The sequence below is a fragment of the Solanum dulcamara genome, chromosome 10, assembly GCF_947179165.1.
Source record: "Solanum dulcamara chromosome 10, daSolDulc1.2, whole genome shotgun sequence".
Lineage (NCBI taxonomy): Eukaryota > Viridiplantae > Streptophyta > Magnoliopsida > Solanales > Solanaceae > Solanum > Solanum dulcamara.
Window position 1 is genome coordinate 38,816,933 of NC_077246.1, and position 21,348 is coordinate 38,838,280.

General features: G+C 38.1%; 1 protein-coding gene across 2 annotated transcripts in view; it reads right to left on the bottom strand.

The window, feature by feature from the left end:
* LOC129870346 (protein PHOTOPERIOD-INDEPENDENT EARLY FLOWERING 1) overlaps positions 1-21,112 on the bottom strand; it is a 48,048-nt gene extending 26,936 nt beyond the window's left edge. Inside the window, exons 1-11 of one of the 2 annotated variants that reach the window (XM_055945103.1) lie at positions 21,030-21,112; positions 13,299-13,394; positions 11,632-11,712; positions 11,430-11,537; positions 11,217-11,297; positions 11,028-11,116; positions 10,022-10,173; positions 9,870-9,931; positions 697-832; positions 212-283; positions 61-128 (exon numbers count right to left, since the gene is read on the bottom strand). In XM_055945103.1, coding sequence (XP_055801078.1) covers positions 61-128; positions 212-283; positions 697-832; positions 9,870-9,931; positions 10,022-10,173; positions 11,028-11,116; positions 11,217-11,297; positions 11,430-11,537; positions 11,632-11,712; positions 13,299-13,358 — 909 coding nt within the window. In that variant the 5' untranslated portion in view covers positions 13,359-13,394; positions 21,030-21,112. Of the gene's footprint in view, positions 1-60; positions 129-211; positions 284-696; positions 833-9,869; positions 9,932-10,021; positions 10,174-11,027; positions 11,117-11,216; positions 11,298-11,429; positions 11,538-11,631; positions 11,713-13,298; positions 13,395-21,025 lie in introns of both variants that reach the window. The other variant, XM_055945102.1, reaches the window with a different exon arrangement.
* Positions 21,113-21,348: the final 236 nt, after the last annotated feature.

Here is a 21,348-nt window from a genome sequence, read left to right on the forward strand (position 1 = left end):
CCTCGACCACTTACCCAGTTATAGTAGTCAAAGCAGTAACCATAAACACATACAACTTACAGAACGACGACCAGAAATTGCAGGTGAACAACTTTTGTCGGTCTCAGTAGCAACATCAACGTCTCTACCTGTACAACATGATTACTTCAATTAATGGAGAGGTCCTTGACTTTACAATTAGCACTACACAAAGAGGCTGACTGCTACTCACATTTATCCCTGCCTTTGCCAGAACTGACTGTAACATCTGCACCATTCTTCTCAGGGCCACAATCTCTGCTAGCTGAAAATTCACAATGATTAAGCTAAATTAAACACATACTTTAGATGATACTTCACCAAAATCATGTGATTGTTCGAGAAAACAATGAGACTTAAGATAATTCATTTTCTTCACGACTGTCAGATGATACAGGAACTTGTCAAATAGAGGGCAGGAAGAGGCAACAGCATACCCAATGTAATCCTAGGGGAGGTAGAGGGTACGCAAACCTTAACCCTACCTCCGGGAGGTAGAGAGGCTGTTCCCGAAAGACCCTCTGCTCAAGTAACGATATCAAAGCAGTTTGTAAAAGAAAATACAGAAGTATAGAAGACGTAACAAATAACAGAGAACGCATTACATAGCATTCAGGAAAGGGCAGGAAGAGAAATGAATGTGAAATACTCTACAATAACTAATCAACCATACAGTACCTTCCCCAACTGCATAACGCTTAAGGAGCTCTTCAAGAGGTAGATCCATTTCATTTTGTAAAGCAGCTAACTCTTCTTCCCTTTCTTCTTTAGTTATAACAGCCTCATCTTCTTCAATAGTATGCTCGTCATCTTCCTAAAGCAGTATCAACATAAATGACAACATTGTTTATAGGAAAACATTAGCAGACTGCAACAAACATTATAATATCCCCCTCTTAACAATAATTTTTCAGATGGTTATAACCCAAAATCAGATGAGTTGATAAGAAAGAAAAACCATTCAAAATTTAGCATTTGGAACAGATAAACGACCACGTAAAGTAAATACTTCAGATGACTCAAATGAAAGAGCAATGAAAATAAGAGGCCCTCTAAAACCCAATCTTGGAAGGAAGTGGGAGCCAGATAAGCTTCATTACTACAAAGACTGGTACTTTTTCACAGATTTCCCAGTCTACAGGCAACTCGCAAGTACAGCTGTCAAAGAAAAACGGTTTTTACTTGACCAGTACACTAGATAAAATACCATAACACAGTATTCTCAGGCACATGCACCCAAGGGTGAGGCCAGGTAGCCAATGTAGTGGATTGAGAATTATGAGGTCAAAGGGTCAAATTCTAGCGGAGAAAAAAATAAAATTAGGTAATTTCTTCCTATTCGTCCAAGCCTTGGCGGGAAGAGTTACTCGGTATCTATGTTGGTGAGAAGTAACATGTACCTCGAGGAATTAGCCGAGGTACTTAGTGGGATTTCACTGGGTATGTTATTAGGACATCAGTACGGAGCAGAATGATATCCTACCAATAATGATTTCACAGAAACCAGCTTATTGCAGTTGAATTCTTATCCAAAAAAACTTGAATGTAGTCAAATCATTGTTCAGTTCTCAGCCTAACAAATGCCCTAACTAGAGTGAAGTCACATAGAAGGCAGAACTGAAGGACAAGACACTGTATATTTTCATACTTGAATTCTTTACACAAGGTGCTTGAACTTTCTAAATACTCCCTCTTTCCCAATATATGCAGTTTACTTAATAATTAGTCCCAAAAAGAATGATAACTTTCTATATTTGGTAATATTTAACTTTGAACTTTTCCGTTTACCCTTAATAATGATTTATAACTACACAAATATATATATGGTTATTTTAGACCACTGGTTTCAAAAGTTTTACTTTCATTCTTAAATTTCGCGCACAGTCAAACACCATCACATAAAGTGGGACAAAGGGAGTACCAGATTGTTGGTTTGGATGCTTAAGGCTAAAAGATAATACTCCCTCCGTTTCAATTTATGTGACAAAATTGACCTCCCTACTTTCTATTACAACAACAACAACGAACCCAGTGTGGTCCCACCATGTGGGGTCTGGGGAGGGTAGAGTGTACGCAGACCTAACCCCCACCTTAAAAGGTAGGGCGGCTGTTTCCGAAAGACCCTCGGCTTAAGAGAGAAGAACAAGGGAGGAGAAACAAGGAAAAACAAGACATAGGTCAGTAAAGCCAGGCATATAACAGACAATATAAAGATATGAATAATGAGAGCGATAAAGCGATAAAGCGATAAAGTCAGGGTAGGAAAGATCGGGGATAAAGGAGCATTAACTACTATAGATAAAATAGGATACCCAAAGTATACTGGGCCAACTAATATAAGCAGTAATCCCATGCAAAATCATATGTTAAGACAAATGAGCGCGACTACGACTACTATGGAGAACCGATCGGCCACCTAGCCCACTACCTTAGTCTGAGTCCTCCATAGCCTCCTATCTAAGGTCATGTCCTCGGAGAGCTGCAACTGTGCCATATCATGTCTAATGACCTCTTCCCAATATTTCTTCGGCCTCCCTTTGCCCCTCCTGAAACCGTCCATAGCCAACCTCTCGCGCCTCCGCACTGGAGTATTTGTGTCTCTCCTCTTCACATGCCCAAACCATCTCAGTCTCGCTTCCCGCATCTTGTCCTCCACCGATGCCACTCCCACCTTGTCTCGGATATCTTCATTCCTAATTCTATCCATCCTAGTGTGCCCACACATCCACCGCAGCATTCGCATTTCCGCGACTCTCATTTTCTGGACATGGAGTTTCTTGATTGGCCAACACTCCACCCCGTACAATAGGGTCGGTCTAACCACCACTTTGTAGAACTTGCCTTTGAGTTTTGGTGGCACTTTCTTGTCACACAGCACTCCGGAGGCGAGCCTCCATTTCATCCACCCTGCACTGATGCGGTGTGAAACATCGTCGTCGATATCCCCATCTTCCTGTATAATAGACCCAAGGTATTTGAAGCGTCTTTTCTTTTGAATGGCCTGGGTACCAAGCCTCACTTCCCCGTCAGACTCACGCGGCAGGCCACTGAAACTGCACTCCAAGTATTCTGTCTTGGTCCTACTCAATTTAAATCCTTTAGACTCCAACGTCTGTCTCCAGCCCTCCAGCTTGTCGTTAACTCCGTTGTGAGTCTCGTCAATCAGGACTATGTCATCCGCGAACAACATACACCAAGGCACCTCACCTTGTATTTGTCTAGTCAATTGATCCATCACCAGGGCGAATAGAAACGGGCTAAGAGTCGATCCCTGGTGCAACCCCATCGTAACAGGAAAGTGCTCCGAGTCCCCCCCTACCGTCCTTACCCTGGTCTTAGCTCCATCATACATGTCTTTAATCGCTCTAATGTATGCCACAGGTAAACATTTCGCCTCCAAGCATCTCCATAAGACCTCCCTTGGAACTTTGTCATAGGCCTTTTCTAGGTCAATAAATATCATGTGTAAGTCCCTTTTCCGCTCCCTATACTGTTCTACCAATCTCCTTAAGATATGAATGGCTTCTGTAGTGGAGCGCCCCGGCATAAATCCAAACTGGTTCTCTGAAATAGACACACTACTCCTCACTCTCATTTCTATCACCCTTTCCCACACTTTCATAGTGTGACTTAGAAACTTGTAGTGTGACTTAGACCTCCCTACTTTCTATTGAAGAAGAGAAAATAGAAAAGCTCGAATTGCAACAAGTTTAGGAAGAAATGACATAACATTTGTGTGGCTTTAGGACTATTGAAACTTGTGGTCCTGTTTTCAAAAAAGGTAATATAACAAAAACACCAAACAAGTGTTGAAATATGTACAAGAGAGAAAAAAACAAAAAGATGAATCCCTTCCTAGTCTTGTAAGGATTCCAAAAGCTAAGTAATGATTCTACATTTACAAATTCCTCCCTGCAACGAAAACAGAAGTGTACAATTAGACTTGATTAATGTATGGAGTTTACTTTGTCTTCAAAACATCTTGCGTTCTTTTCTCTCCATACGGTCCACCGGATGCACGCATACATTGAGTTACACCATAGATTCTTCTTTCTCCTCTTTTGTAAATTGCGGTCTTGAACATTTTATAATATTTGCATGGCTATAGAGGCGGCAAAATTAGCCATGAGACAATAACCCGTCCAACCTACCCATGTTTGGGCTAATTATTAACCCACTCATTTATTAGCTCGCTCATTTCAACCCGACCCATTTCAAATCACCAAAATTTGGGTCGATATCTAGCTCATATTGATTCATGAGAAATCTTGTCAAAAATATTTTTTATTGATATGTTATATATAGTCATGATAAAAAAATGATAAGTTTATTAGGTACTAAAAAATTATACAAGAACAAATGAAACAATTAAAAATGGTAAGTTTTGGGCGGGTTGAGTTTAAAGTTGCTTTTTAGCCCATTTCAGGCTCGCGAAGGCGAGAGAGAGGAAGGCTCGAGACTTGGATAAGTGAAGTGAATCAAAGATGAAGAAGGCAAGGTGTTGACGGAAGAGACCCTCATTAAGCAAAGATGGCAAGCATACATCCACAAACTATTGAACGAAGGAGGGGACAGAGACATTGTATTGGGTGAGTTGGAGCATTCTGAGAGTCATCGAGATTTTGGGTATAGCAGGTGTTTTAAGGTTGAGGAGGTGAAGCGTGTTATTAGCAGGATGAGTAGGGGAAAAGCAACAAGACCAGATGAGATCCCGATGGAGTTTAGGAAGAGCACGAATAAAGCAGGCTTGGAGTGGATAACTAACTTGTTCAATGCCATTTTTATGATGGTAAAATGCCCGAGGAAGGGAGATTGAGTACAATGGTTCCTTTGTGCAAGAAGAAGGGTGATATTCAAAATTGCAACAACTACAAGGGTATTAGTTGTTAAGCCACACTATGAAAGATTGAGAAAGTATGGTGGAGATGAGGGCGAGGAGGGGTGTGTGTATTTTTGAGAGCCGGTTTGAATTCATGGCAAGGCAATCAACCGTAAAATTTATCCATCTTGTGAGGAGACTAATGGAGAAATATCGGGGAAGAAAGAGAGACTTACATATGGTGTCTATTGACCTTGAGAAGGCTTACAATAAAGTCACGAGGAAAGTCTTGTGGCGATGTCCGGAGGCAAGAGGTATATCGGTAGCCTATATTAGGGCGATAAAGGACATGTATGAATGAGCTTAAACATGAATAAAAACGGTGGGAGGAGAGTTGAAGCACCTCCTTGTGGAGATGGGGTTACACCAGAGATCAGCTCTTAGTCCATTTCTATTTGCCTTGGTGATGGATGTATTGACGCGAGACATTCAAAATGAGGTGCCTTGGTGTATGTTATTTGTGGATGACATAGTACTGATTGATGAGACGCTTAATAGAGTTACAGTTAAGTTAGACGTATGGAGACAAACTTTGGAGACTAAAGGGTTCCGATTGAGCAGGTTCGATACAGAGTATGTGAGTGTAAATTTCAGTGATGTGATGCATGAGGTAGGAGTGGAAATGCAGGTTGACATACAAACCCCCAAGGGTGACAGATTCAAGTATCTCGGGTCCTAATCCAAGGGAGTGGGGACATTGACGATGATATCACACATCGTATTGATGCAGCGTGGATGAAGTGGAGGCTTATCTCCAGAGTCTTGTGTGATAAAAAGAACCTCGAAACTCAAAAATAAGTTCTACAGACTGGGGGTCAGACTAACAATAGAGTGGAGTGTTGGCCGGTCAAAAACTCTCTTGTCTAGAAAATGCATGTTGCGGAGATGAGGATGTTGAGGTGGATGTGTGGCCATACTAAGACGATAAGATTAGAAATGAGGATATTCGAGATAAAATGGGAGTGGCCTCCGTGGTGGATAAAATGAGGGAAGCGCGACTCAGATGGTTTGGACATGTGAAAAGGAGATACGTAGACGCACCAGTAAGGAGGTGCAAGAGGTTTGTTATAGAGAGTAAAAGGAGAGGCAGAGGTAGGCAAAAGAAGTATTGAGGAAAGGTGATAAGACAGAATATGACGCACCTTCTGGTTACTGAGGACATGACCTTAGATAGGAAGGTGTGAAAGACACGTCTTAGGATAGCAGGTTAGTAGATAGTATAGGGTTGTCTTACTTAGGGTGGTTGGTGTTTGCCATTATACACTTTTGGGATTTTACGGGGTATATTGTTGTTGTAACTTTTATCAGCCCATTTTAACCCACCTAAATTCAGCTTACCCATCCCATTTACCACCTTTCTGTGGCTTATCAAATTTTCTCATAAAGGGTATGATAGATAGTTAAAGTTAAATTGTTCAAAATTTAGAAAGTTGTCATTTAACAATGGATTAAAAAGAAAATGTTGCCACAAAAGCTAGAATGGAGGTGATTGAAGGTGAATTCTGGAGTAAAAAGACTCAAATCCAGTATTAAGAAGGTTTTATCCTTGACGGCCTTTATAAAAACAAGATCATCTTCTATGGTGAAAATAATGAGTTTTTTTTATATTCACAAACCAAGCTCATCATCCAAAAAAATGATGAGGCTGATCAGTTACATACCCTTGTTGGGCACTGCAAAAAGCATAAGCACTAGACCATGTTTCATTATAGTTTTCCTATAAAATCCACAAAAAGTTCTATATCCCCCACCATATCCTATTGACACCAAAAATAGAGTAAGCTAAGGCAATTCATCTTGATTTTCTGGATGTTGTTACTCTTGTTTTCAAAGCATCTTGCATTCCTTTCCTTCCATAAAGTCCACAATACGCATGATGGGATCAGTTCCCACCAGTCCTCCTCTTTTTCTCTTCTCTCAATCTCCTTCCAGCTAAGCAGTAACCCTTTAGTGGTCTTTGGCATTACCCAGCACACACCCAAAATACATAAGAACATGTTCCACAGATTTACAGCTGTTTTGCAATGTAGAAACAGATGTCCATTGACCTCAGCCTCTTGTTCACACATAAAACATCTTGAGAAGATCTGTCTACCTCTTCTCTGTAAAACTTCATGTGTAAGGCATGCTCTCCTACATACCAACCAGGTAAAGCAAGAAACTTTCAGGGGGATTTTGATCTTCCAGGTCAATTTCCAAGGCCATAAAGGACCTTGTGCTTGAGGTACATTCCTCCTCCAGTAACATGACTTTACAGTGAATATTCCTTTGCTATGGAGCTTCCAACATGCCTTATCTAGAACATCAGATATCCCTGGGAAGGTGCTAAGAAGTTGGAATAAGTTTGCAACTCTGACTATCTCCCGATCATTAAGGGCCCTTCTGAAAATAAGATCCCAACCCTGTGGACTCCACACCTGAGAAACAGTGGTTTTGTCTTGTTGGCTGAGAATGAATAAATCAGGAAACTTAGCCATAAGGCTCTCCTCCCCTAGCAAGTTCTCTCTCCAGAAGTCTATTTTCATTCCATTCCCCACCATGAGAGAGGTGTTGGCCTTGAATTGGGGCCATAGTCTTCTGATTGTTTTCCATACACTGCAACCAAAAAAACCTAGAGCTTCTTCAGTGGTCCAATGACTCATTTGGCCATATTTTTCTATAATAATTCTCTTCCAGAGAGATGTGTCTTCATTGCAAAATCTCCACAACCACTTTTGTAGTAAGCATGAATTTTTTAGCCTGAGCTTCTTAATGCCTAGTCCCCCTTGTTTCATGTTGAGGGTTAAAACATCCCATTTCACCAAATTATAGCCTTTGTTCTCCCTGTTTCCATTCCAAAGGAAGGTCCTTTTGAGATGGTTTATTTTCTTTACTATACCTTTTGGGATAGGAAACAGACTCATCATATATGATGGCAGCGCATCTAGCACAGATTTCACTAGGGTCAACCTACCTCCCAGAGATAGGTATTGGCTCTTCCATCTAGCCAACCTTTTGTCACATCTCTCCAACACTTCACTCCATACTTCCAACTCCTTATTTTTTGCCCCCAATGGCATTCCCAGATACTTTGTGGGCAAAGATCCAATTTGACATCCCAAGTTGTTAGCTAGCAACTCCATGTTGCCTACTAGGTTTACTAGATATAGAAAGCTCTTTTGCCAGTTAACATGCAGACCTGAAATAGCTTCAAAGATAGTAAAGAATTTCCCTAATATGCCTGATCTGAAGAACATCGGCTTCACAAAAAATAAGGGAATCATCTGCATATAGTAAATGAGTGATTCCCAACTGATCATCTCTATTCCCCTATATCTGAGCCTTGAACCCCTTTCACCAACCATTGGTATTGGCCTTTCTGAACATATGATTAAGTCCTTCCATAGCTAGAAGGAAAAGTAAGGGTGAAAGAGGGTCCCCCTGCCTCAACCCCCTTTGGGATTGGAAGAAACCTTCTGAGTTGCCATTTATAATTAGGGAAAACTTTACACTAGAAATGCAGAACTTTATCCAGTTTATCCACTTCCCCCAAATCCCATGTCACCTAGAATTTTTAGCAAGAATTTCCAATTGACATGGTCATAAGCCTTTTCAATGTCAAGTTTACAAAGTAAACCTGAGCTTTTTTGTTATGTCCGAGAATCCACCAGCTCATTTGCCAAAAGTGATGCATCCATGATTTGTCTGCCTTTTAGAAAGGCCATTTGATGAACATCCACTAATTTCCCCATAACAGTTTTCAGCCTCTCAGGGATAATCTTGGAGATTATCTTATAATCCCCTCCAATCAAGCTTATGGGCCTGAAGTCCTTTAATTCTTCTGCTCCTGCTTTTTTGGGATTAAAGCAATGAATGTGGCATTAAAGGATTTTTCAAAAACTTCTTTCTAGTGAAAATTCTGAATTGTCAGCATCAGGTCTTCCTTTAATATTCCCCAACAAGCTTTGAAAATAATGAGTTCTCAAGAAGTTCAGCAATACATGTATGACGGTGGTTATGAATCCACACAACTGCTTCAAGAAATTTAAGGGATCATTTGGTAGAGTGTGTTAGCAAAAATAATGCATGCATTAATTAGGTGTATTAGTAGTACCTTATTTGGTACACTTTTTCATGGCATGTATAGCTAATGTTATACACTCTATTGTATATTAAGGTTTGCATTACTAACACCGAATTTCTAGTTATTAGTAATGCAAGGGGATTTAATGCTTGCATTAGTATGGTTAAAGACCCAACTACCCCTGCAAACCCTTTTACATCTTTTCCATCATAATTGTTGAGGATATTTTTATAAATAAATATTTTTATGCAATGCATGATATTTTTTAATACATTAAAACAAACAATGCATAAGAAATATTCTATGCATAACTAATGCAAGCATAACCAATACAAGCATTACTAATACACTCTATTTAGCATTATTTTTATGCACTACCAAACGACCCCTAAGTTCAGAAACCACTAGTGGCCCATAAAATTATTGCCTACCATTCGGAGAACTGATGATTGCATCATCATTTGTTTATGTTTATTATACTCCGTAAGGTCATCTAATTACATTTTAATTCGCCATAAAGATCAACATATTGATTTGGAGATCTTATTTCAAATAATCACATCTCATTCCGGGCTTTGATATTTAATTGTGCAGCGCAAACCCCACCCCTTCCTTCAGGACCTAAAAAAGGGGTGGCGTGGAAGAAAATCTCCAAACTTGGTTCATCAGAAAATTTGCCTCAAAGCTAGTTTCCTAAAATTAGCTTAATATTGAAGCCACGCCAGGCATTATGATCACTATTTCAGCTCAAGTATAAATAATTCATGCTTCTCCACGCATTGAAGCATTTTAAGAATACATATCAAACACCTTTTCAATGGTAAAATTGAATGATATGTAAGACTTCAAGAACCTACTAATATAAATAAGCATGGCATCAAAATCCACCCCTGCTATTTGAAAGCTTACCATTTCGTCTTCAGATCGCACGCCAAAATCGTCATCAATATCACTACCAGTTGAAAGAGGTTCTGAAAATTTCAGTTTAAGTAAGAAACAACGGGAAAATTATTGTCAACAAGTTTCTCAATATTGGTCAGCTATCTAGTTAATGTACTTACGAAGATTTTCTCCAACACAGTCACGATTTGTTACATCCCCTTCACTCCCTTCTATACACTGGATTCTAAATGCTTCTGGAGCAGGCAAAGAATTGGTTCGTTTGCAAGTACTTGGTGAACTTACAAGATTCTCTGCAAGCATTGTTGAGTACCTAGGATAAACAAGGAAGAATGCTCATGTTATTTATTTGGTCAGTCGAGCACTCAACCAATTAACTACACCTCAACTAATCAAAAAAAAATTATATACATATATAACTATAACATCTTTTCATTGTAAACTTGTTGCAGGAGGCCCGTGCTAAGTCCAGCCAAAACTCAAGTAAAAATAGAAATTTCAATTAAATAAGTATAACTTGTGTCAGTTTTTTCTACTGCGTGATTAATATAAATTAGTTGCATGTTAATAATGTCTTGTTGATAAGTTTTTCATAATTATTAAAGATTTTTAGCCATGTAATTGGATAATTTTGAAGAAATAAGCAATTTATGAGAAAGCAAATTTGGCAGGAAAATTAGCAAATACCAAAGAGACACAAGTGATTCAATATTCTATAAACTAATATCAGATGTACCTTGTGTATAGCTACTGTATATAATAATATGTATATACTATACATAAATATACATACATATACATATAAATATACATACATATACATATAATATACATATCTATACATATAATATACATACTTAATACATATATAATATACATATATCTATACATACCTATACATATAATGTACATACACACCAATTATAAAGGCCCAGGAGGGAGTAGTTTTAAGAATATGAATGAGGGCAAAAATGGGAAATATGCAGGGAAAAGCCAACTGCAGCAGCCGCGTGTAAGAAATCAAAGAATTGAAATTCCTAAATTACCCATGAGGACGACAAAACCTTGTTGTTCCAGTTTATATGTAGTAATAATAAGAGGGTCTTTTTATCAATAAAAACGACATCAGCAAAATAGGAAAGAAAAAGAGGGAAAAAAGAACTGAACCTTTCTGTTTGTCCAAGAAGAAACTCTAGCTGCTTATCAAGTGCTTTCTTCTTCTTCTCGTCTAGCTCCAACTGATGCTTGTAAAGAACCTGAAATATGAAAAACATGTCAATAATCTGTCAAAGCTCAAGATTACTTGGACTGGTAAAAACAACTGGGTTTGAAAGTTCTCCAGATAATGAATTTTACCAGCTTCTCTATTTTCAACCAAAATTTTTTGATGTCCTTTGAGATATTGAGTGCAACTTTACGCAGACGTTGCTCTTCTTCCTGATGAAATATTATAGAAGAGAAATAAGTAAATTTTTGCAATGTAATTAATAAAAAATGCAATACCTACTGAAGTGTCGGACACTAATATGAAAATATTCACGTGCAGGAAGAAGAGAATAAAACAACAACCTTAACTCGCTTTTGTCCCCGTGTAGCCTGATCAAGCATTCCCTTGCTAGCTCGTATAGCAACCTTCTTTGCTTGAGTCAACTTCCATTTCCTCTCTGATTCAAAGTCCTGATAAACAAGATACCTTCCTTATAATAACTTCATTGACATTTATCTACTAACTTGGACAATTGCTCCTGAAATAGGAAAGGACTTTATATACCTTCGACAACCAGACCATCTCCTCAAGAACATGATCCCAGTGTGTTTTAGGTCGTTGAGGTTCTTTAGGTGCTTCAAGACCCTAAATATAAATCAAGAAAATAAGCAAACAGAAAATGTAGAACACAAGAAAGGACATGGTACCCCCTGATTATTCATTCATGTAGCTATCGTAGATTATCCTATAAGACTATGGAAGGACGATCCTTACCTACCCATGATTGAACAAATTCCATCAGTATATCCTTCATCTATCTACTTATTAGGTAGATAATGTAACCTACCCGTGATTGAACAAATTCCATCAGTATATCCTTCATCTATCTTCTAATAAAGTAGATCTTTTATGGGATTATCTGTATATCTGACCTACTAATTAGGAGGCAGAAAATAAATTGGCCTATATCACACAATTGCTAGGACAAAAAAAATGGTCCAATAGATTTTAAAACTAGTGATACTGATTTGTATTATGTACCACATTTTATCTTTCCATATTGCCCCATCCTTATAACTGGATCAAGAAAGAACATCCTACCTTAAAGAATATACTTAAGTTTCCTTTCTTTGGGAGTAGGACCTTTCCCTAGGAGCTTATAAAAAAGCTAGCAAATTTAGATAGTTCCCTCATGCTTCCCTTCTTTTTTTGAACAGGGCTCTCATGCTTCTGTTCTTTCTATTTCAAAGCGTGAGTTTTTTGTCTAATTCTTTATCGAGCATCACTAATTATATTGCATAGCATTAACCACAATTGGTTAGCCATGTGACAAAAGCATGTGCAGATCACAAACTAATAGGCCAAATGGCCATTTTGTTATCATTAATATGCTGCCATAGTTCAATAAAAGAAGGTGAAATAAGAATAAAAAACTAATCCACCAAAAGATCACCTTGCAACTTTGGATCAATCAATGGAGAAGTCCAAAAAACATATTAACCAATTGCATGGACTTGAATGGTAATATAAGAATTATATAATTCCATATTCACAGGTATCTTTGTCATTCTCCAAGTATTATAGCATTGGCATCATCTAGGAGGGTATCCAAATTGCTTTCAAACAAAAAAAAGCATCCAGACATTGATAGACATCAAACCAGTAGCTAAATGTTCTACCTATTAACTCTTTCACATCAACTGCTGATACATCCAAGGGTTCAGCCCAAACAAAATTATGAACTGCCTCCATTCTATATAAGACCCTTCTGGCCTAAATTAGATGTACATTTGATTCCATTGTGAAGGCTTTTAATTAAGCTACCATTCAAGAATAAAGACTTGAGAACATCTTCGGCACATGACCAATTCTGAATTATTATGGTTGAATAACACTGCCAAGGTTTGGTCTATCACCCACGCTTAGATTGATCTAGGCTAAACACCAATCCATTAGAACTTTACGCGTTCTTTGATAAGTTCATTCACATTCTACGCATACTGCTATGATATTATCATCTTGCTCAGACTAAAAAGGAATAATGCATAGATCAAAACAGTCTTACTTGCCAAAAGATGAAAGAAGAAAAGAAAAACAGCCCCATCCACCTTGAGAAGGCCGATATAAAGGAATATGGATCGAACATTAAAAAAAATCAGTACAGAAAAATCCAAACCTCAAATGATAGCTTCTAAGTGTGAGGATGATTGCAACTAAGATGTAATTCGTACCTTTTGGCGTCGGACACGTGTTTCATGGTCCGGCTTACACTTATACCCTTTAGAAGCCATGATAATCTCAAGATATATACACCATGATTCCGGCTTCTACACATGGAAAAAGAAAAATTAGCACAACCATACACTTATCTCCATAACATGGAAGAAAATAGGATTGAAAATGAATTCAAGAATATAGGAACAGCTAGCTTAACTAGACCAAACAAAGTATGTAGGTACAGTTATTAATCAACTTCCAAAGAGGAATGTCAAACAAGTGTCGTCTATCCACTGCATAAGAACTCATTGTCATTATTTTGCTTCACCACCACCACCACCCCAAGGAAAAACATCCCAAGTATTTTTCATCATACATGAAGGACCTATCAATTTCCCCCCTCTGGGATTTCATTGGGTATGGTGTTGTTGTTAAAGGGCTAGAACATATTCAAATCCTATTTAATGGATCAAGTCCTGGCGAGTAAAATGGTACATGATATTGAAAGGCATATGAAACAATCCTCAATTGCATCCTTCAAGTAGAATAATCTAGTGATTATGATCTTATTGAGGGCAAGGGAGGCTAGTTGTTTTTGCCAGATAAGAAAAGCTAAGAAGATAACATGGATGCTTTCTCATTATTCACTATGATTCATGACCGAAGGGAAATCCGGTTTTGGCATGATCCAAGGCTCAGGCACTCTCCCAGACACTTCCCTATTCTCTACCGTTGTTCCATTTCTAAGAATGCAGTGATTGCCAATTTCAAAGACCAGGACCAGGGATGGTCCTTACCACCCAGAAGAAATCTCAATGGTTGGGAATTCAAGGACTATATGCAGTTGATCCTTGTGACCAGGAGGTCACAAGTTCAAGCCTTGGAAACAGTCTCTAGCAGAAATGCAAGGTAAGGTTGTGTACAATAGACCCTTGTGGTCGGGCCCTTCCCTGGACCCTGCGCATAGCGGGAGCTTTAGTGCACCAGGATGCCCTTAAACATCTCCACCCCGCTGCATTTTCTGGAAACCCCACTCTAAAGGGCAATTCTCTATAAAAAGTTGTTAGAACACCCTCGTTGTTTCAAACCCTAGTTTAGTTCTCCGGCCTTTAAGAACAATTTGGAATAGCAATCTATTCCAAAACCAACCCCATGCTTTGACTCGCACTGCCTTCCATTCAAAAACTGACTCCCTACTATGACTCGCACTGCCTCTTGAATAGAAATCTATTCGTGATCCATGGGGATTACTTTGGTGCCTATGGTAACTCTCCATCCGAACAAAAACCACTTTGAATAGTGTTATGGTTCAAACAAAGGTTGAAAGAGTCATTGAAGGTGCTAACTAGAGATCTAGAGAAAGGATGTGTCTTTCACTGTTTTTATGTTGGCTACCAATGGGATATCCGGACAGCTTTCTATATTTGTTGCAGCAAAATAGGATTTCAGTAGTGGAGCTGCTGGACAAAATGGCCAGGTGATGTTTTCCCCATAAATCGAAGGATCTTCTCGGCAACTGCCAACACCTATCAAGCCCCTGTTGTGACATCTCTGGGATGATCACTCCCGATTTTTTTGGGTCAAAAGCTTCAATTTTCATTCAACCAAAAGTCTAACTCTTTATATATCTGCCAACCCGTTTGGACTCGAGTTGGCCGTCCTATATACTATTTCAATTATCTATGTGTAGGGTACCCTGCTTACAATCAGAGGAGACTATTTACATTCTCTATAACTAGACTAGATATGAATTGAGTTGTTCTAGATTTTGTAACCATTTTTTGTGCCTTTGTCCCTCTATGTGCATTTGGACTGCTATCTCTTGAAGCCTTTGTGTGCACGTATTAGTCTGATCGTTGAACCTCCTTCTGTTTCTCTCAGCCCATACTTGATACACTGCTGCAGCAAAACAGTGTCTTAGCATTCTTACTTGTGGTCTATTATTCCTGATCTGTGGGGACAGCCAGTGAATTTCACAATTCCAATCACCTGGTTGTCTATTGTATCCTAGCCATCTCACAAGAGCCAGCCATATAGTTTTAGAATAGGTACAATCAAAGAACAAGTGCTCGAATGTCTCCTCCACTTAATCATCACATAGTATGCAATTAGTCGAGACTACAATTCCCCACTTCTGTACTATGTCGACTGTTGCCAATCTTTTGTGTAATGCCAACCATAGGATGAATTGCTGCCTAGATATCTGACCTTTGACTAACACCAATTTACTCCAAGCTACTTTCGGGTATTGTTGACTAATTGCTAAATATCCCTTCTTGATACTATACCCCTTTAAGTCGGTGAGTGCTTTAAGTTTTTTAGGTAATATATTGCCCTTGTCCAACCAATTCCTGGCATCAAAGATTTTCCTCATTAGCCAGCATGCCTGTTTGGGGGTCTACATTGTCTCCAAGTCTTTGGATTTTATATAGTATGTATGTGCCCATATTACCCATGATTTATCTTTCTTCGGTTCCACTGCCCATAAGAGTTTACATATTGTTGCCTTGTTCCATATAAATATGTCTATCACATTCATTCATCCTGTTGTCTTGGGCTTGTATATTGTCTCCCATGCTACTAGTGCCTTTTTTGAGCAATTATGACTTCCTATCCACCAGAATGTTCATACTATTGTAACCATTGCCAAAATCTGTTGTAACCATTGCCAAAATCTTCTTAGGCATTAAGAATATTAGAACCCAATATGTTTGCATTTCAAATAGAACATTCTTCACAAGTTGTAGTCGCCACTGTAGGATAATAACTTGGATGTCCAGCATTTAATTCTTGTTATCATGTTTTCCACAATAGGAAGACACTGATGTATTAAGAGTTTTCTAGTTGATAGTGGGACTCCTAGATACTTGAAGGGGAGTTCTCCTTAGGATAGCTTCAGCTCTGTAAGTATTTTTTCCTTGAAATCATGGGGAACACCAACTATGTACAATGAGCTCTTTTCCATATTAGCATGCAATCCTAATACTTTAGAAAAATGTTTGAATGTATTGAATAAAAGCTTGATGGATCCCACATCTGCCCTGCAACTCATTAGCATACCATCAGCAAAACATATGTGGATAATGCCTAGCTTCATGCATCTTGGATGATAGTGAAACAGGGATTGTGTTTAAGCTGTTGGAGAGTTCTACGGAGATACTCCATAGCTAAAACAATAAGGTAAGGGGACATAGGATCCCCCTGACTCAACCCTTTCTTTGCCTGGAACTGTGGGGTTAGGCCACCATTAATTAGGAGGTTGTATTACATTGTGATCACACACTCTATTATTAAATTTACCATTTTTGTAGGGAGTCCAAATTCTAGTAAAATCATCCTCAGGAATGGCCACTCTATTGAATCATGTGCTTTTCTAATGTCCGCCTTTATGATACATCTAGGTAACACGCCTTTCTTGGAATAATCTTTCACCGGCTCATGTGCAGTTAATACATTGCCCAAGATATTTGTACCCTCAATAAAAGCTGACTGGGAGGGACAAACAATATAGTCCACCGCTGTCTTTAGTTTGGTTGTCAGTATCTTGGCTATGAGTTTATATAGAGTTGTGCAACATGCTATTGGTCTATACCCTTTGACATATGATGGTGTAACTTTGGGCACAAGTGTGACTATGGTTATGTTTAGCCTTTTCAGAAGTTTACCATATTTAAAGAATAGTAGAATTCCCTTGGTCACTTCCTCACCTATTATTCTCCAGTAATGCTTGAAAAATTCTGCATCATACCATCAATACCTAGGATCTTATCTACTGGTAGGTTTCAATGCTTGTACCACCTCCTGACTAGTCACTGGTTGTAGTTGTTGTTGTTCAATAGTGAGACATAGTCTATAACAGATAGTACATATGTCTATGCAAGGCATTGTTTATGCAACTTTCTGCAGTAAAGTTCGAAAGGATTCAACAAATTCATGTTGAATCTGATCTGGCTCAGCCAGTTAGTCCCCTGCTCAGTATAAATAGATGATATTATGTTCCTTGCTTGTCGAGCTTTGACGTGTGCAAGAAATATATGGAACTCCTGCCTCCATGCTTGATCCATATACCCTGGACTTTTGTTTCAACACTCGTTCATTTACACTTTCCCATTTCTCTAGTTCCTTTGTTAGTTGTCTCTCCTCCATAATTAGCTTTTGATTGAAGAGGTTTGTTAGCATTTCATCTTGTACTCCCTAGAGTCTTGGTCTCAATTGGCTCATTGTCTTCTCCATTGTCAAGTACTCTCTTTGTAGTTGTCCTGATTTTTGGGCTAGTATATGTAGTTTTCTCCAAATATTGTATAATGCATAACCTGGTATTTGTTGCCTCCCGACATCAACTACCAATGTACTAAAATTTTCTTGTTGCATAACCATATTCAAGAGTTTAAGTCATTGTGTATAGCCCTTGTGTTCATTAGGATGGGTGAGTGGTTAGAGCATCCAGGTTCCAGGAAATTTGCCTCCATGTAGTTGTATTTGTGTAACCATTCTTGATTGCCAAATGCCCAATCTATATGTGAGTAGATTCTGGCATCTCCGTCTCTCTTGTTGCACCATGTGAATTGTCTCTCACGACTAAGCACCTGACCCACCCCTATATTATCTATACAACTTTGGAGATCAGTTATTTCTTGGGGTGCTACAGGTTCTTCGTTCACCCTATCTTCATGTGAAAGAATTGCATTATAGTTGCCTAGAAGGACCTACGGCTCAACACAGTTTCTAGACAGTATTCTTAGATGCTCCCATAATCTCCTTCTCTCTATAGCAGTGTTGTATATATAGATAATTGTCATTACACAAGAATAATCGGATTCCCTATCGTGGCCACTCCCAATTTAAATGTTCCTTGCCAACCTTCTAAGCGCACTAATTTGTCATGGATGTAGTTTTGATATACCCTTTAGAGATATTGTGGTAGTGTTCTCCTCCACCTTCTGTGAAGATTCCATGTTCCCTTTGATGCTTGTTTAAGGGCATCACACACCTATGTGAGATTTTGTCCATCAATAGTGATTTTACTTGTAAATCTTCTGCCACTTACTGTTAAAGAGTATCATATTGTCTGGTTATCCCTAATATTGTTTTCTTCAAAAGATTTGTCACTGAAAAAGAAGAGAAATTTTTCACCCATATTGGAATTTCCTGGTGAAGAGAGACTGTGCAGGGAAGGGTCAGACTTGGGTTGGCACGATTCCCAAGTCAAATAGAGATGAATTGGTTGTTTCTGAAACTCAATCCGCAATAAAATCTTTATTACATTCTTAAAGAATTAAACTACCTCCTTAATCGGAATACTAACATCAAGCTCTTCGAATAATTCAGTATTGCAAATCTAAGTCAGTATTTAAGCTATAGTACAACCTTGTGATGATTTTTTCTACCAAGTAATCTTCCTACATGAATCTCAATATCTCATGGTTGAAAAGTACAAAATATTAATGAAGTGTTATACTAGACTGAATCTCACGGCGGCAGGAAACGTAAGACTTCGGAACTAAGAGATTGAGTCCTTAGGTATTCAGATACACATGAGGCAGTCTATAGTTCCAGTAATTCAAGAAGTGGGAAAAAAAGCTAAGCAAATAATAGCAGGAAAACAAATGTAAAGAAAAAAAGATGTGAATCAATCTTTCATTATCAAAAGAAAAGATTGTGAAACAATCTTCATTATCCTACACCACCTAACTAGGAGGGAAATAACTTAATAGTGTAAACTCCAGTTCGTGTGGTACAAATAGAACTCTCTGTTCAGAGTTATACGACACTTCCTATTTTGGGATGTTACAAAAAAAATAGACACCATTCATTAATAATATAATAATATTATTCTACATAGCTCTCACAATTTTCAAGATTCAAATTTACTTAGTTACAAAATTTTAACTTTCATGTCTTTATTTTTTTTAGCATTACATAAATACTTTCTTTTACTAAAACTAATGCAATATATACGTCAATTAAAATCTTAAACTCCATTTCTAGTAAATCACCATAACCTGAAATGGAATAGAGGGGGTACAGGGCTTCCTATAGACCTAAGCACATGCACACATGGAGCTTATGAAGAACCTGCATATTTTATCAGTTAAAATATCAAAAATAGGAAGGTATGTTTAAATATTACATTCACTTTTTTCTTGGTAAAATTTGTATCAAGTGCACAGAGAAAAAAAATGTCTAATTGCCAAAACAACAAATACAAATCAGATAACAATTAGTTTGATGATAAAAAAGATCCAATGGCCACTATGCCATTTCAGTTCAAAGAAGTGATAAGCAAATTAAAGCCACCTGCACTTAAAAAAAACATAGAAAGTAGAACAACCTCTAGTTTGCAATTAGAAAGGAGACCTAACATGACAGATTATGGGAGATGCTTTGACCGTCCAAAGGAAATTATAAAATGGGCACTCATCAAAAACCTATGCTAAAAGAATTGCAATTTTTGTACCTTCAAAACAAATAAAAAGAACAGGGGATTTCTCTCCAACCCATTAAATCAGGTTGAGGGGAACTTTCAAACTTGACTTAGAAATATGCGTTCACTGTTCCTAGGTTGTGTTATTGGACGCATGCCTATTAAGGAGAGGACTTTCTAGTCTATATCAACAACAAAGATTGTTACTGGTCAGTAATATCACAGATTTTTAGTTTTTTACTGGTTAAAAGATTTGTTCCATCAAGATGAATGTCCACAGTTGGTTAGGCGCATATCACAGGTTTGCACATTGTTGTCAGCAAAAAAAAAACTGATATTTAAGTGGAGAAGGGTAGAGAGGTGGGCTAATTGTCCAATTTTTAAGAAGATTAAACCCTTGTCCTACTTTCTGCTTAGGTGTAAAAGAGCAACACCCAGAGAGGATGACATCCTCATCTCAAACCTCATACATCATTCCTTTTCTTGAATAGGGTGAATCCTCATCATCTTGAGACCACGTGGTTTACAAGAGGACCCTATTCCTCTAATTTCTCGTACAGAAACTCCCTGATAGCTTTGGTGTCGGAGCTTTCTTATAGTACTCCAGGATCATACATGCACAAAAAGAAATCCTAATTCCTAGGCAGCTTCAATGCAGGGAAACCCTATCTAAGGATTGTGATACTATGTAGTCCACTGTGTTTAAAGCAGCCTTTCGAAAAGGAGTGGCACCAACTCTATGGGGGAGGACTAGTGGTTAAAGAGCTGGAGTAACAACTTGAAAATCAAGGTTCGAATTCCAGCAGAGTAATATTACACTAGGCTAATTCCTCTAATGTGCCTATCATTGAAGACTAGAAAAGTTAATAGAGTACATGTAGCAGCTGGAGGTTGCACGCAACAACTGGATTAATCGAGGTGCGTTCAAGCTGCCCAGACAACATCATTGTCCAAAAAAGGGAGGAGGGCCAGAAACTTGTGACAACTCATAGTTCTTACTCCGCATGACCTATAGCCACTACCCTTTTCACAAGGAAGATCAAAGTTTTCACAAAAACGTAGTCTCTTTTTTCTTGACACTGAGAGTGGAAAGATCTTTTACTTTCTTCTTTGAATTCCCACCAAGGGCGGCTCAACCCTAAAGCTTTAGGCCCCAAAAACTAATGGCCTCCAAAGAACCAAAAAAAAAAACAAATTCAGTTCCCTCAAATACGAAAACATACCGAAGTCCGAAGATGCACAAAAAAGAAATAAATTCGACCGATTAAAGGAAGAACCAAAAGCACTGAGCAGACAAAAGATGAAGGAGATACATACATACATAAAAGAGACAAGCAGATCTGATGAAGGCGATGTAAAATGTTTTAAGTATTTTAACTGTGAGAAGCACCGTATTAACCAATAGCACACTTCAAAGAAACAAAATACCCTAAGGGTCGTTTGGTAAGGGTAAGTAATTTATATTCAATATGATTAAGCAATTAAGTAATAGGTAATTTAAATTAAAATGAATACTCCCTTCATTATAAAATAATTAAATTATTAAAGTATTTTTAGTGTTCAAAATAATTGAATTATTCACTATTCAAGATAGATGTTGGGAAAAAAATTCAATTTTACCCTTTATTAATTAAATTTTT